General features: G+C 60.2%; 1 protein-coding gene across 3 annotated transcripts in view; it reads left to right on the top strand.

Annotated features, from left to right (window-relative positions):
• Positions 1–15,346, top strand: part of CUX1 (cut like homeobox 1) — a 375,593-nt gene extending 360,247 nt beyond the window's left edge. For all 3 annotated transcript variants that reach the window (XM_032604944.1, XM_032604943.1, XM_032604942.1), the window contains exons 15-23: positions 5,714–5,841; positions 6,582–6,648; positions 7,321–7,433; positions 10,297–10,413; positions 11,968–12,051; positions 12,641–12,697; positions 13,295–13,375; positions 14,133–14,197; positions 14,434–15,346. In XM_032604944.1, the coding sequence (XP_032460835.1) occupies positions 5,714–5,841; positions 6,582–6,648; positions 7,321–7,433; positions 10,297–10,413; positions 11,968–12,051; positions 12,641–12,697; positions 13,295–13,375; positions 14,133–14,197; positions 14,434–14,503 (782 nt within the window). In that variant the 3' untranslated portion in view covers positions 14,504–15,346. The remainder of the gene's footprint in view (positions 1–5,713; positions 5,842–6,581; positions 6,649–7,320; positions 7,434–10,296; positions 10,414–11,967; positions 12,052–12,640; positions 12,698–13,294; positions 13,376–14,132; positions 14,198–14,433) is intronic.
• Positions 15,347–16,388: the final 1,042 nt, after the last annotated feature.

The following is a 16,388-nucleotide window of genomic DNA, read 5'->3' as shown; positions in this document are numbered from 1 at the left end:
GTGCGGCCGAGAGAGTCTGCAACCATACTTGGAGTGAGGGGGCCCCAGCCAGGGAGGACGTGCCCTCCACCCCCTGTAGCCCCCCAGCAAGTATGCACTCACTGATTGGGGTGCAGGGTCACCCTGGGGCTCTGCGCTGGCAGATCTGCAGGCCCAGTGCCAGGGCACAGCCTGGAGGGATCCAGGTGAGGCCTGAGCAGTTATCAGGTGGTGGGCCCAGCAGAGGCCAGCTGGCCCTGCCAGGCTCCTGCCGCCTGTGCCCAGCCACCTCTGCCCCAACCTGGGAGACCCTGCAGCCCTGGGGATCCCTGTGCAACCTCCCACCTAGAAGAAATGGTGCTTCCCCGCTGGGCGGAATCCACCAGCGAATCGCACACTGAGGGTTCACCGTGGACCACTGCTCTGGGCGCTGGGGTTGTAGCAGGAGAAAAACAAGGAGCTGACCTTCTAGTGCGGGGAGGAAGATGATAGACATAATAAATGAATAAGTGAATCACATGGCCACTTAGACGGTGCTAAGTGTTATGGGAGAAAAACAAGGCGAGGGGACAGGAAGAGCAAGTGGAGGGGTTAAAGTTTTAAACAGGCGGTCAGGGTAGGCCTCACTAAGAAGGTAACATGTGGACAGAGTCTTGACAGAGGTGAGGGAATGAACCATACAGATGCCCAAGGGAAGAACATTTCAGGCAGAGGGAACAGCAAGTGCAAAGGTCCTGTGGTACAAACGTGCCTGGAAACCAGTACAGCTGGAGCACAGTGACCAAGGGGAGGGGCGGGAGGCGACGAGGTCGGAGAGGCAAGGGGGAGGCGCGGCAGGTGGGGCCTGGTAGGGCTCTGGCTGTTGTTACCCCGAGGGATGCGGGGGCCTGTAGGATTTGAACAGAGGGTGGTCTGATCTTACTGTTTAAAAGGCTCTCTGGCTGTTGCTTCGTGACTAGATTGAAGGGGTGAGGGTGGAGGAAGGGAGGCCAGTGCGGGGGCTGTTGCCGCAATCCAGATGGGAGGTTGCGACCCAGACCAGGTGGTGGCAGTGGTGAAACTGATTGGATTCTGGATCTATCTGGAAGAGAAAGCCAAAAGCAGGACATGTGACAGATGAGATGTAAGGAGTGTTGGAGAAGGGCAAGGATGGCCGCAGGGGTTTGGTCTGAGCCATTGAAGAATGGCCTTGCTTCTGCTCCTCTCAGCCCAGAGGATGCCGCCTCTTGGGGCCATGGGACTGGGGCGAAGCAGACTGTGGGGCGGTGTGGGGGGGCGGAATCAGTCTTCAGTTCAGACCTGTTAAGTCTGAGACGTCACTTAGACAGCCAAGTGGAGGATAAGCCCAGGAAAAGGAGTAGACTGGGGATGTACATGCATTGGAGGGTCATCGGCTTATAAATGGCACCCAAGGTGGCCAGAGTGAATGATAGGAGAGAGAAAAGCGTGCAGGGGCGGCACACTGGGTGCAGCAGCGTTCAGAGCTGAGAGGGGAGAAGGGCCAGCACAGGAACCCGAGAAGGAGCGGCCAGCAGGGCAGGAGGCCCGGGATAGTGCCCTGGAAACAGGTGCTGATGGGTCAGTAAGATGAGGGCTGAGAAATGAGGACGGAGTGAGGTGTGAGGTCATCAGGGACCTTGGCGAGGACAGTCGGTGGAGTGGGCGTCCAAGTCTGACGGGGAGGGTTTACGGAAGTGGACACTCGAGACGAGGCACCTTCTTCAGGGAGTTTGGCTGGAGGGGTCAGTGGGGTCAAGAGAATGGAAGGGTGTGCATTTCACATGGGAGGATAATGTGCTTGTGTGCTTGTGGGAAGAAGCAAGGGCCGCAGGACACGGAGGAGACTTGCTGAGGACGCACAGAGCGAGGCGCTGGCATCTGCGGGCACAGGGAGGCATCTCTGGCCGCCCGTGAGGATACCCGGGCGCAGAGGTGGGGAGGGGGCGGGTGTGCTAGCGGCTCACCTCCCCTCAGATCCCTCCAGGCAGAGAGACAGTGCGCGTCTCCCGCCTGGCTCACAGGTGGCTGATTTAATAAAGGGGTCCCCCGCGTTCGGGAGAGCCCTGGGTATGACACCACCCGATCGCGATTGGGGTACGTTTGTGCATTTGATCGCCCTGCACTCAGAAATCAGGGCTTGACCCGCAGTCGTAGTCCTGTCTTCTTAAGTCTTGACCTTGACGTCGCTTTGCTTTCTTTCTCCCCTCTGTGAAATTGAAATGCACCCCCTAGAAAGCCCTTCCCGGATTCTCCCAGAAGGACGAGGTCCCATAAAGCTTCAGACCCACCTGACGTGGGCCACCTTTCAGAGGCGAGGGGTCTCTCTCCACCACCCCAGCCCCAAGCCCCGCGCTCATCCCTCTGTTGCCCCTCCCCCTCCAAGACGCAGCCTGTCTCTCTGCACAGGCTTTTCCCCGGGTTGCAGACACTCCATCCTGCAGCATCTCTTGAGCATGCCGCCCCCCCATCTGGCGTCCGTCCAGAGCGGGCTTGTCCCCACCTCTGCACCCCTGCTGCTCCCCCGCTCCGCCACGACCCTGCCCGAACGCTCCAGCCTTTCTTGAGACCCCGGTGACCCCTCCTTACTCACTGACGGTCCCTATTCAACTTGGTGTCTTAACACGCTTCCTCCTGATCTCCCCGCTGCTTCCTGCTACCTCTTCTCCGGGTCTTTTCCGGGACATTCCTGAAAAGGTCAGCATCGCCAGAAGTTCTGGCCGTTCTCACCCAGCACGCTCTGGGCATCTACGTCCGCTGCTGGGCGCTCAGTCACCCCAGGACCCGGAGGTCTCCGCAGCCTGCATCTGTGGGTCCCGCTCTCCGCCATACACGTCCCCTTAGCCATTCCACTAGCGCTTCAGACTTGCCATAGCCCAACCACCCAGCGGCTCGCCCCTTCCCCATCTGGGCGGCCACTTCCAAGCACGGGCCTACCCTCCTGGGTTCTCCGCAACAATGGGGGTCACGACTCTTTCCAGGGCCTTCTACTGCCTTGCCCCAGGGCCAGAATTCAAGCCCAGGTCGGCCAGACTCCAGCTCAGGACCCTCCCTTGACACCAAGTGGCCACCCAGAGACGTGATCCCAAATCTCGGTCTGCGCGTTCCCGCCCCCAGCAGAGGAGACGGAAGGAAGTGAGGGGTGGCAGGGCCCACCCAGGGCCTTCCCGCAGCCTTGCCCCATCACCTCCGCTGCCCCGCCTTTGCCCGGCTTCTTCCCGGTGCCCCACGGGCAGCTACCCCCGCACGCGCCGTGAGGGCACGCCAGCCAGCCCTCAGGTTCACCCAGAGCCGCCTCTTGGGGAGCAGCCACCGCCATCACCCAGCCGTGCACCCCCGGAGGTCTCCTCAGCGGCTCACCCGCTGCCTGGGAGCGTCTACAGCAGTGGCTGAGGCCGGCCCTCTAGACCAGCCTAACCGAGTGGCCTGGCACCCACTGGCTGGGGCAGCCTAGCACAGAGGGCTTGCTGGCAGGGCCCCCACACGTGCACAGGGTGTCACGTGTGCACGGGCAGGGACCTGGATACCCACCCACCCCCAGCACCAGACACAGGCACAGACATGCAGGGAACCCGGCCTGGACGTCCCCTCATCTCCCCTCCGCCCACGGACGGCTCCTGGAGCTTCAAGCCGCTCCTTACCCAGGGGCCTGCCGAGGAATGGTCTCACTGACATTTTAGCCAACGTTTGTGCCGTGCTTGGGTCCCCTCGGAACCACGCTGCGTGCACACCTCCCGGGACTGACCAGCAGGCCACCTCTCCACGGGCTCCCCGACCTCCACCCCGTCCCTTGTGTCCCCGGGGCCCTCATCCCTCAAGGTGGGAGGCTGCCCACCTGAGCCCTCTCTGGGCTCCACACCTGCTACTCATCCCCGGGCAGGGGGTGGTGGTCTGTCCACCCAGAGCCATTTTTGGACGTGGTCCTGTTTGTGGCTGTCCCTATGGACGCCCGGTGCCCAGAACTGAACCTGTCGCCTCCCTCAGTCCAGGTCCTTCACCTCTAATAATGATGCCCTCAGACATCCCCAGCGGTCCAGTGGTTAGGACTCCAGGCTTCCACTGCAGGGGGCGTGGGTTCGATCCCCAGTCAGGGAACCAAGATCCCACATGCTGTGTGGCACGGTGGAAAAAAAAAAAAAATTTTTTTTTAATTTTTAAAAATTAACCATGATGCCCTCTCCCTACATACACCTCACCATGACGCCCATCCACCTTCCTCCTGTGCGTGTGTGATGGTCACCAAGGCCCCACCGCCCAGGCTGGCGGGTGATGACACTTGGGGGGCCTCTCTGGGCCTCTCCCCTCTGGGCTCTGCTAAAAGCTCCTGGAGGCCACCCAGGGCCTGCAGGCCCCGGCCCTGCCAGCCACTCTCCTCCTCCATACCCCAGCCCTGCCCTCGGCTCCAGCCTCTTTCCCCAGCCCCACTGGACCCCTCACTTCGCCGACACCACCTACCCGCCAGGTACAGAAGGAGCTCAATGGTGTCTGATGGAAGAAATCCACTCAGAGCCTGAAGCAATGGAGACCCTGATGTGGGGAGGGCTTAGACATAGTCGGCGGTGCACACCCTGGGGTCTGGACGGTCCCAGGCCGGGAAGCCTCGGTTCCTCCATCTGTAAAATGGAAATCATCTGATCTGACTGACGGGACTGTCGTGAGGTGTGTAAAGGGCTGGGTGTGCAGCAGGCACCCAGGAGATGGAGCAGGTGGGGGTGAGGCTGTCCAGTGAGCAGGCCACACCGTGAGGGGTGAGTCTGCCCAGGAGGGCTCAGGGCCAGTCTCCTGGCGCTGCCCACAGCCTGAGGCCTTGGGGCATTTCTGAGGCAACAGTGCCCCCTGGTGGCCACCCAGTCTACCCCAGAGCACAGCACTCCAGGCCTCAGGCCTCTGCTACCCTCTCCGCGGCTCTGAGCAGGCTTTACTGTCGCCATTTTATAAATGAGGCCCAGAAAGGGCAAGTCGCTGCCCAGCGTCACACAGCCAACCAGAAGTAGGGCCAGACCTCAAACTCGGGTCTGCCCAGCTGCCAGGCCACTGCCGTCCGCCCTGCCGACAGCAGCTGAAGGCGCCCACGGGGACTGTGCTGGGAGACTCGGCGACATCTCCCACCCTCCAGAAAGGCAGGAAAGTCCCCACACAGAATTATTTTGGATTCGCTTTGTTGTAAAGACACCTGGCACCGGGCTGGGAGAGAGGGACAGGGCTGTGGGCCAGGGGAGTCCTGGGGGAGCTGCTCCATCCCTAACGCTGCGCTGAAGGGGCTGTGCAAGTCTGGTGTCAGTGGGAGCCCTCACTCCCCCGGCCCCTGCTCGGTCTGAGGGAGGCCGGCCTGCGCCCCTCTGCACCTCCCTTACCTTTCTCCCCACTCCTACCCCCTCGCGGCCTCTCTCTGGTCACTATCCCAGGGCATGAGCCCTGGAAGAAACTTGGGGCTCATTGGGTTCAGCTTCCTTGCCCTGCTTGACAGAAGCAGTGAGGCCTGGAGAGGGAGAGGGGCTGGTCACAGCGGAGCCGGGGAGGGGGCTGCCCATTGCTCCTAAATCTTTGACATGGGCCCCTTCCCCTACTCAGAGAACTCCATGAGCAGCTCATGCCAGGAGTGCCCCACCCCTGCCGGCTGGGCTAATGCTGGTCCCTCGGGCAGGGGCACAGGCTGTGGGCTGGGAGGCACAGAGCCGGGAGAGCACCGCGGGTCCCACCAGGCTGCCTCTGACGGCCACGTCTTCCTTTGGCACAGGGCGCTGTGCAGAGCTGCAGGTCCACGTCACTGAGGTCATGGCCACAGCAGCCGAGCAGAGGGACCTGATCGCCCGCTTGGAGCAGGACCTCAGCACCATCCAGTCCATCCAGCGGCCGGACGCCGAGGTGAGCCCAACCCCCACCCTGCCCCCTCACCACCTGCCCAGGGCTCTCTCAGCCTCACGGAATACGGGCTCTCCAAGTAAGCCAGCCCGTTCCTCAGGCAGCTGGTGTCCACCTGCCCCGCCCCACGCCCCACAGGGACTGTCACCTACATACAGCCTCTGGGTTTTGTCTGCTCACTTCACCACAAAGGCCCAATTCGGGATGCCCAGCCACAGGGCACAGGGCCCAAAGCCCCCTGCGTCCGGGCACTGGCTTGGACCTCTGCCCTGGGAGCTCTGGGCAGAAGCAAGGCCGGGATTATCCACCCATCTCACAGCTAGAGGACCTGAGGCCCCGAGATCAGGGAAGGCTGGAGCCCTAAGGACCCCTAGAGGTCATCAAATCACCCACCTCATTTTACAGATGAAGAAATGGGGCTCAGGGAGAGAAGCTGGGCTGGCCCAGGGCCACACAGCAGGCTGGCTGGCAGGGCCCGGTTCGCCTGGCCTCTGACGCCCGTCAGGACCAAAAGACCCGGTGTGAACCCCACCGCTGAGCTCTGGCCTTGGGGTGAACCTGGGGCCCAGCCTTATCTTCAGTGGCCCACATGAGGCATCCTCTTAGGTCCTGCCACCGCTCTGCCCAACCCCTGCCTCCAGACCACCCCTCCTGCTCCTTGACCCCTATTTGCTTGGCCCCCTGGGAGGCTGTGCTCAATGCCCAGTGTGGAGGCGCCTCTGACCTCTTCCTCTCACCTGCAGGGCGCAGCCGAGCTTGGCCTGGAGAAGATCCCTGAGCCCATCAAGGAGGCCACCGCCCTGTTCTATGGTGAGGAGGGGCCTAGGCAGTGATGGGCAGGGCGGGAAGGGAAAAGAGGTGGTACGGCCTGGGCCCTGGGCCCTAAAGAGCGCTCTCCTCCCTCAAAGGTCAGGCCTCGACGCCAGCAATGCAGTAGAAACCTAAAAAAAAACCAAAAACCCTGACGCCCTCGGCCCTGCCAGAGGCCATAGAAGGCTGGTGGGCATTGGCTTCCTGGGGAGGCCTCAGCCCTGAGATGCAGCCAGAGGGCTGGAGGGGAGGTGCCTCCTTGGGTGTCGAGGCCAGAACCCGGGGCTGCTGGGCCAGGACACGGTGGCAGTGGTAGGGGGTACCCAGTCCCCTCCGTGTCCCTTTGCTTTCCCCAGGAAGTGGGGGCCCAGTCTGACAGATACAAGGGTCTCAGATCCAAGTATAGAACAAAGGGAGGGTCACTGGCGCCTGGCCCTCGGACAGTGCAGGCAGGAGGGGCCCACCTCAGGGACAGCCCCCTCCCGAGGCCCCTATTCTCATGCCCCACCCCTTGCTGCTCCCCTGGCCCCTCCCCCCCTTCCCCGACCTCTCAGCATCTAGTGGCTTCCACCCCATGGCACTTGGCCTGAGCTCCCTCGGGGCTGGTGACCTGAGGGCCCACTGCTGAGCTGTGCCTCCCGCTACTCCAAGCCACTGTCCCCTCCCTCCTAGGACCCTCAGCACCAGCCAGCAGCACCCTCCCCGAGGGCCAGGTGGACTCGCTGCTCTCCATCATCTCCAGCCAGAGGGAGCGCTTCCGGACCCGGAACCAGGAGCTGGAGTCTGTGAGTCACATCCTTCTCTCCCCTACACTCCTTGGACCTGAGGACACCGTAGAGGACACACAAGCTTGGGGGAGAAAGATGTGTCACAGACCATAAACCTCAGTGGGATTAGATTTGTTCTGTGCAATCAGGGAGGGCTTCCTAGAGGAGCTGATGCCATGCTGGGCTTTGAAAGAAGATTCAGACATTCAAGGTAAAGGAGTGAGTGGAAACATGGGGCCAAGGAGCCAGAAGGGAGTGCAGGGACAAAACAGAGAGTCACCAGGCAAGGTCCCTAGTGCCAGGCTGGGGCGCCACCGAAGGGTTTAAGCAGGGGACCAACACTGCCAGGATGGATGGTAAGAAGGTCACTCAGGCAGCCAGTTCAGGACAGAAGCCTGGCCCAGGAAGACGAGTTGGGGGTGGTCACCATCGTCCAGGAAGAAACATCTCAGTCAGGTGGGAGTTAGCAGGGGCAGGCCCCCGGGAAGAGAGTCTTTGAACCCTATGAAGAGGAACGGCGTACAGATGCCGGGAGCTCTGTGGGGTCTGAGAGAGCTTGCTGGCTGCCAAGCACCCAGCTGGTGGCCCTCCTGGAGGAGCCCCATAGGGAAACGGGCAGTCTAGTCTGCAAGGGTGACCGTCCGACTGCACGTGAGTCTTTCACACACAGTGCCTCCTTAGGGACTCTGCAGACCCCCCCACACCCCCTGCATCCCACAGAGCCAGCCCAGGTCCCCCGATCACTCTCCCAGTAGAAAGGGGAGTCAAGAAGGTTTCTGTCTTCTCAAAGAGTCACGGCTTGAGCGGTTGGCGGAATGTCTAGACCCTTGCTCTCCACACCCACAGCTTCCCCCACGGGGTTTCCAGGCTGCGGTTCTGGGGAGGGAGACATTCACTGAACGCCCACGGCGGGCCAGGCCCAGTGCTGGTCCGGTGACAAGGGTGGACCAGATCCAGTGGGACCCTCTGTGATGTGGGCTCTGGAGCAAGAGGCCTCAATGAAGGACCGTCAGGACTGCTCCCCTCACCGCTGCCTGCATGGACGGTGGACAGGGAATACCCACACGCACCTGGGGGACAGGGGACAGTCACTGTGGAAGGCTAGACGGCCCTTCAAAGAAGGTCTTCAAATTAGATCAAATAGGGAGGAAAGAGTATTTATAATAGTCTACCTTTTGCTTTAAAAATCTAGACTTTTTACCATGTACTTGTATTAAGTCATGGTAAAGGACACATCACTTAAAATTTACCATCTTAGGGCTTCCCTGGTGGCGCAGTGGTTAAGAGTCCGCCTGCCGATGCGGGGGACGCGGGATCGTGCCCCGGTCTGGGAAGATCCCACGTGCAGCTGAGCCTGCGCGTCCGGAGCCTGTGCTCCGCAACGGGAGAGGCCACAGCAGTGAGAGGCCCGCGTACCGCAAAAAAAAAAAAAAATTACCACCTTAACCTTTTTTTTTTTTTTGCGGTACGCGGGCCTCTCACTGCTGTGGCCTCTCCCGTTGCAGAGCACTGGCTCCGGACACGCAGGCTCAGCGGCCATGGCTCACGGGCCCAGCCGCTCCGCGGCATGTGGGATCTTCCCAGACCGGGGCACAAACCCACGTCCCCCGCATCGGCAGGCGGACTCTCAACCACTGCGCCACCAGGGAAGCCCCCACCTTAACCCTTTTTAAGTGCACAGCTCAGTGGCATTAAGTACATTCACATTGTTAGGCAACAATTACCACCATCCATTCCCAGAACTTCTTCATCATTCCAAACTGGAACTCTGTACCAATTCAACACTCACTCCCCATTGCCGTCCACCCGTCCGCCTGTAACCACCATTCTACCCTGACTCTATGAATTTGACTATTCTAGGCATCTCATATAGGTGGAATCATAGAACATTTGTCTTTTTGTGACTAGCTTATTTCACCCAGCGTAATGTCCTCCAGGGTCATCCATGTCAGAGCGTGTGTCAGAACTTCCTTCCTTTTTCAGGCTGAATAATATTCCATTGTATTGATGGACCACATTTTGTTTATCCTTTCATCTTTCCATGGACACTTGGGCTGCTTCCACCTTTTTCACTATTGTGAATAATGCTGCTATGAACATGGGCAGGCAAATTATCTCAAAGTCCCTGCTTTCAGTTCTTTGGGGCATATGCCCAGAGTGGAATTGCTGGATCATATGGTAATTTTATTTTTAATTTTTTGAGGAACTGCCACACTACCACGGACTTCTCTTGTCCTTTTGAATTTTTCGCAGTGTGAAGAAAACACCTATTTAAGCATTTTAATAAGTTGGAAAATGAGTTCACATTTCACTTGGCCCCTAGATTGGCAAACATTAAAATCACGTATTGTATGGTTCCGTTTATACTAAATGTCCAGAAGTGGCAAATCCATAGAGGCAGGAAGTAGATTAGTGGCTGCCGGGGGCTGGGGCAGGAGGGGATGGGGAGTGATTGATGACGGGTGTGGGGTTTCTTATTGGGGTGATAGAGATATTCGGGAATTAAATAGTGGGGATGGTTACATAACACTGTGAATATACCAAAAAAAAAGAAAAACAACTGAGTTGTACACATTAAAATGGTGATGTTTATGTTATATGAATTATATCTCGATAATAATTTTTAAGCTGATAATACCGTAAACAAACAACGTGAAGAAAGTGATCCAAGAACTGCGACTTCTGCCTGGTGCGGGGTCTCCCCGAAGCAGGGAGCTCTGAGCAGAGGCTGGCAGGTCAAGGACATGGCCCCAGGCCAAGCAGGGGTTCCAGGTAGACAGAGCAGGACCTGTGCCAGCACAGAGGCCTCTCCCCACACGCCTTCCACTGCTGGCCCTGCCCACCTGCCCACCCGCCCACCCGCCCACCCGCCTGCCCCCAGGAGAGCCGCCTGGCGCAGCACACCATCCAAGCCCTGCAGAGCGAGTTGGACAGCCTGCGCGCCGACAACATCAAGCTCTTCGAGAAGATCAAGTTCCTGCAGAGCTACCCTGGCCGGGTAAGTGCCCTCCACAAGTTCAGCCCCAGGTGTACCAGGCAAGGGAGAGAGGTGGTCCGGGCATATCCAGGCGGGAGGGTTCGGGGCAGTGACCTGCTAGGCAGCACTGGCCCTGGGGCCCTCAGAGGGCATCCGACACCCCCACCCCCCGTGCCTGCCAGCTGTCCTCCCTAGGCTGGGGAGAGCCTCCCACAGTGGAGACCTTATGGAGGTTCGTTCCTCAGAACCAGCCAGGAGGTGGTGAGGTCCAGCAAGAGGCAGGGGTTCACAGGACTCAGGCCCACAGGAGTCACGGTGACTCCTCTGTGAAATGGGGGTGACCCACTAGTTGACCCCAGGATGTGGGAATTTAACCCCAGGGATGTTGAACATACAGGACAGGCCTGGGGAATTCTTTTTTTTTTTTTAAATAAATTAATTTATTTATTTTTGGCTGCATTGGGTCTTCGTTGCTGCGCACGGACTTTCTCTAGTTGCGGCGAGGAGGGGCTACTCTTCGTTGCGGTGCGCGGGCTTCTCATTGCAGTGGCTTCTCTTGTTGCGGAGCACGGGCTCTAGGCGTGCGGGCTTCAGTAGTTGTGACTTATGGGCTCTAGAGCGTAGGCTCAGTAGTTGTGGCACGCGGGCTCAGTAGTTGTGGCTCACGGGATCTAGAGCGCGGGCTCAGTAGTTGTGGCACATGGGTTTAGTTGCTCTGTGGCATGTGGGATCTGCCCGGACCAGGGCTCGAACCCGTGTCCCCTGCATTGGCAGGCGGATTCTTAACCACTGCGCCACCAGGGAAGTCCCTGGGACGGGGGAATTCTTATCTTTTAAACTTATATTAAAAAACAAAAGAACAGAATTTGGGCCAACATTCCAAAAACCTATCAAGAGAATGCAACAGAAAGCTACCCACTCTGTTCTGAGCCGGAGGGCCCTCCCTGGCTTCTCTCAGCCCCCGGGCCTCACAGGGGACCACCTTGTGCAAGAAAACCCCTCTGAGACTGTGGGGAGGCAGAATGGGCAGTAGAAGGATGGGGAGCGGTGACACGCTGGCTGGGGGCCTCCCTGGGACAAGACTCTCAGCCACCAGCCCCCAAACCACCGGTTGGAGCCATTCTCAGGCCACCAGAGGGCGCCCAGACTCCGTGCAAACTACACCGTGGGTGGCCCGCTGGGGGTCTGGGGCTCCCTCGTCTCCCAGGTGCTGGCCTGGGCTCCACAGCCACCCTGCACACTCCCAGCGAAGCCCCATCCAAACCCACCTCCCTGTACGGCACCCCGCCCTGTCCACCTTATACATTCCAGCCCCTCTCTGGGCCTTAGTTCCCCTACCTGCCCTGAGGCACCGCGGCCCTGACCCCAGGCGGAGACCTCTGACCCTGGGCAGTGCCCCTGGACACGTGGCACCATCCATGTCACACTGTCACCCGGGGCCTTCTCCCCGCCCCCACCGTGCTAAGGAGGAAACTGGGGTTCCCTATGATGCTGTCGGCCTGCACTCCTCAGCCCTGGCCTTCCTGTTGGGTCCCTTGACTGTGACAGGGGTGTCTCCTCCTCCTTTGTTCGCAGGGCGGCGGCAGTGACGACACAGAGCTGCGGTACTCAACCCAATACGAGGAGCGCCTGGACCCCTTCTCGTCCTTCAGCAAGCGGGTGCGTGGACCCGGCCGCCACCAGCTCACCTGACCCCAGCCTCCCTCCAGAACCACCCCCCGCCAGCCCCAGTCTCACCCTGCAGCCCCCCACACTGCACCCTGACACACCAGACCATCAGGGCAGCCCCCAGGCTCGCGATGGTACCGTGAAGGCCCGGGGTCCACCGCGGGTGGGGCCAGAGCGCCAGGAACACGTGCTGAGGGCTATGGGAGGGTGTGTGACAGCGACCGGGTTAGCCCTGGGTGCACACTCTGGGGGTAGGCAGACAAGCAAAGAGCTCCCAGTGTCAGGTGACTTAACGGTGGGGGGGCGGGGAGCTTGTAACTCCCCCTCCCCCTGCCCTGAAGACCTTCCTGCTGTAGGCAGAATTGGCCACTGCAGAGGGGGCAGCAGCTCCCATCACTGGCCCTGCTCACACAGAGGTTGGGGGAGCCTAGGATGTCACCCTGAGTGGGGCTGGGCACCAGGTAGCCCCTGGCAGGCCCCTGGGATTCTGCAGGGACAGCAGGGCAGGGTCCCTCTCTGCAGTGAGCTGGAGCATTGGGGAGCCTTTGGGGTCCTCTCCTCATCCCTCCTCCTCCTTCAGGAGCGGCAGCGGAAATACCTGAGCCTAAGCCCCTGGGACAAGGCCACACTCAGCATGGTGAGTTCCCCCCCCCCCGCCCCCGTGCCCCCGCCGTGTCAGGCCTGGGCCTCTGACTCTGGGCACCTTGTCACCTGCCCTCCAGCCCAGTCTGGAAAGCCCCAGGGGCCCCGCTGCCCCTTACAGTCTCCATCAAGAGTAGCTATGCGAGAGCTTCCCTGGTGGCGCAGTGGTTGAGAGTCCGCCTGCCGATGCAGGGGACACAGGTTCGTGCCTGGTCCGGGAAGATCCCACGTGCCGCGGAGCGGCTGGGCCTGTGAGCCATGGTCGCTGTGCCTGCGCGTCCGGAGCCTGCGCTCCGCAGCGGGAGAGGTCACAATAGTGAGAGGGCCACCTACCGCAAAAAGAAAAAAAAAAAAAAAGGAGTAGCTATGCGACCCGAAACAGGGAAAGCAGCATAACTCATGGTAGGTTCTGGAACTGTGCCGCAGGGGACGCCCTTCCCTAGAATTCCTGTGGCCCAAGTTCCCAGCCTAAACACTGGAGTGAAAGGCCAGCTGCCTGCCCTTCCCTCCCCTTGCTGCCCTGGGATGGGTGAGCCCTGCAGGGGTGGGTGAGGCCTGCCCCAGCCCTACTCACGCCTCGCTTGTTCCCCAGGGGAGGCTGGTTCTCTCCAACAAGATGGCCCGCACCATCGGCTTCTTCTACACACTCTTCCTGCACTGCTTGGTCTTCCTGGTGAGTGTCCAGGCGTGGCCAAGGATGCATTCACCACGCTCCCCCCATCTACCCCCAGGCACAGCGTCTGCTCTTGGCTACTTCTCTCCCCATCAGGGGCCTCATCCCACCCTGGGGACCACAAGCCCACCCATCAGGCTCTTTGGCTGGGGCAGCAGCCCGGCTGACTCCACCCAGGGCCCAGTCCCGGAGGGGCTTGGTAGAGGGAAGGGCCGCTGTGGGAGGCTGACAGGTGGGAAAACAGGTCTAGTTGACTCTACTGAGGGACAGCCAGGTGGGCTGCACAGAGAAGGGACATCTTCAGCTGAATCTCCTCGGGTACAGAGGGGCATTCCAGTTAGTGAACACAGCACATACAGGGGCCTAGCGATGCCTGCGCGTCCACCACGTGTGGGCAGAGGTGGGGGTAGGGCATGCCTATGGAAGGCTCCAGCCTCAGGGATCCCCACCCCCAGCGAGGGTAGTCAAGATGGCCCCTACATGGCTAGCCTGGGCTTCAACTCTGACCCCAGGGCCCAGGAGGTCCTGGCCCTGCCAGTGGTACACCCAGCAACATTAGGGATGGCAGCTGCATCCCCAGGCCTGTCTGACCATCTGTGAAACCGGTGGGCCCGAGAGCATCTCTAAGGCCCACCCATCCTGGAGCCTGGGCCACGAGAAGCTTCACGTGTCAGGAAGCCAAGCCCAGGGGCCGTAGGTGGACTGCAGGAGTGGCCGTGAGCAGCCCAGGCAGCTCACCATGTCTCTCCTTGGGCAGGTGCTCTACAAGCTGGCATGGAGCGAGAGCGTGGAGCGGGACTGTGCCACCTTCTGTGCCAAGAAGTGAGGACCCACCCTCGGCCCCCAGCACCACCGCGTTCTTATGTTCCCTGCCTTGCCCCAGCCTTCTATCACTGCCCCCATCTGGTCCACCCCACGGCCCCTGCCAAGCCCACTGTCCCCGGCCCCCACACCAGCACAAGGTGCACGCCCCTTGGAGATCTCCATGGCCCCCACCGCCCCCTACATTTCTCTCTTTTTCACACTCGGCCTCAGCAAAAGGTTTCTGTGACCCACAGGTTCGCCGATCACCTGCACAAGTTTCACGAGAATGACAACGGGGCGGCAGCCGGTGACCTGTGGCAGTGATGTCCCGGGGCTTCCCCGACACGACAGTGATGGCTGCACTCCCCACCCCTGCTTGTTCAGCTGCTTCTAATGACTTAGGCTTCCCTGGAGAATCCCCAACGTAGACTGCCCTTGCCCTCCAGCCACCAGTGCCAGAGGTCCCCAGGTCTCCTTGGACTCCCTTAGAAGATGGTCTCAGCCACATCCGGCTCCCTAAATCCAGAAGGCTCCCAAGGCCAAGCCAGATTGAGCCAAAGGGACCCCTTCAGGCCCATCTCAGGCTGGTGACCCAGCCTGGGTCTCACCCGCAGCCTGACCACTAGCCCTGGTGGCAGAGACCTCCCAGCCATGATACTGCTTTCCCACTGATTCTGGCTGTGGTTGATCCAGTTGGGATCCCCTGGGCCTCTCTGTGCCAGGCCCCGGGATCCCCTTGGGCTCCCCTAGGATCCATCACCATCCCACCAAGGCATGGAAGCCCTTCCTTGCAGGCCGGCAGGCTTTGAGTCCAGCCCCGCCACCTGCCTTTATCACGGCCCCACCCCACCCCAAGAAGAGAGGGAGCCCCAGAGGGCAGGATAGTTTCTCTTACCCGCTCCCAGCCCCTTAGACCCACTATGATTTTTGCTTTCTTCTTTAGCAAGGTATTCTTCTGGCTTTTAGGTGAGGAAGAGCACCCACGCCCCAGGCTCTTCAGACCCAAGGACTGGCCTGAGGGGCCCAAGTGCTTCTTGGCCAAGCAGAACTGGCTGTGGGCCATCCTAGCCTGGCCACCCCGGGGCCACTGGCAGATCTTCCTAATTTAGATTTGCACTTGCGTGTTCAGCTTTGCAAATTTTGAATAAACCCATTGTTGCAGCCACACCGGTGTCCTGCCCTCTGTGACTCTGAGGGTACAGGAGGCTGGTGGGCGGGTTCCCGCAGCGACACCCCCAGGAGCTATGGCTAGACCTCACGGCTGCTCTGCTGACATGGGGCACGGTCCCCCACACGTGGGAGGCCTCTCCCCCTTTTCTCATCCCCAAGAATTCCCTGAGTGGGTCCAGAGCTTTGCAGAAACCCATACTCACAGTGTCTGAGTTCTCTTTTTTTTTGGCCACACTGCGCGGCATGTGGGATCCTAGTTCCCCAACCAGGGATCAAACCCGTGCCCCCTGCAGTGGAAGCGCGGAGCTGCAACCGCGGGACCGCCAGGGAATTCCTTGTCTGAGTTCTCTTGAGCAGACAACCCAATCAAAAAGAGAAATCCATTCCTTTTTTAAGAACTGCCTGTCAGGCTATGGTTGGATGTGTGATATCAACTCCTAGGGAACACCTGCTTCCCTTTCTGTGTACCCTGGAGCCGTGTACTCTCCCTTTCCCTCGGGCCCTGCCTGCCACGCACTGCAGAGCCCATGCCCACCAAGCCCCCTGTGCCAGGCTTGCATGGGGACACCCCTGAGTCACAGGTTCTAGGCCACCTGGCCTCCAGCCCAGCCCCACTGGTGTGGGTCCCCTCCCACCCAGACACAGGGCTTCCTCTTGGTCTGTGGTGGTTGGCGTTATCCCACTGGCCAGGTGGCCCATGAGACTGGCTCCACACCCAGCTCCCACCCTGCAGTCCACCAGGCCAGAGTCCCCCACGCTATCCCTGTCTGAGTTTTAGCCCTGAATGCTCTAGAGTTTGTGATTCCAGGGGTCCCCTTTGGGGTCCCACCCCAGCGTCCCTCATCATCTATCCCATCAGAACGTCCTCTAAGGCCACAGAGCCTCCTGCCCTTGGGGACACCAGATAGACCTCTCCTCCCTGACCCTCACTCCTGTCCCCATGACAGAGCTACTCTTGGCTAATCACTCCCCCCGGCCCTTTCCCCACCCCAGCCACTTCCACTTCTCCCACCAGTTCCTCCTTGTAGGTCAGAGTACC

The sequence above is a fragment of the Phocoena sinus genome, chromosome 15 (genome assembly GCF_008692025.1).
Source record: "Phocoena sinus isolate mPhoSin1 chromosome 15, mPhoSin1.pri, whole genome shotgun sequence".
NCBI lineage: Eukaryota > Metazoa > Chordata > Mammalia > Artiodactyla > Phocoenidae > Phocoena > Phocoena sinus.
Note: the sequence above shows the minus strand (reverse complement) of the source record. Positions and strands in the feature narration are given on the sequence as shown.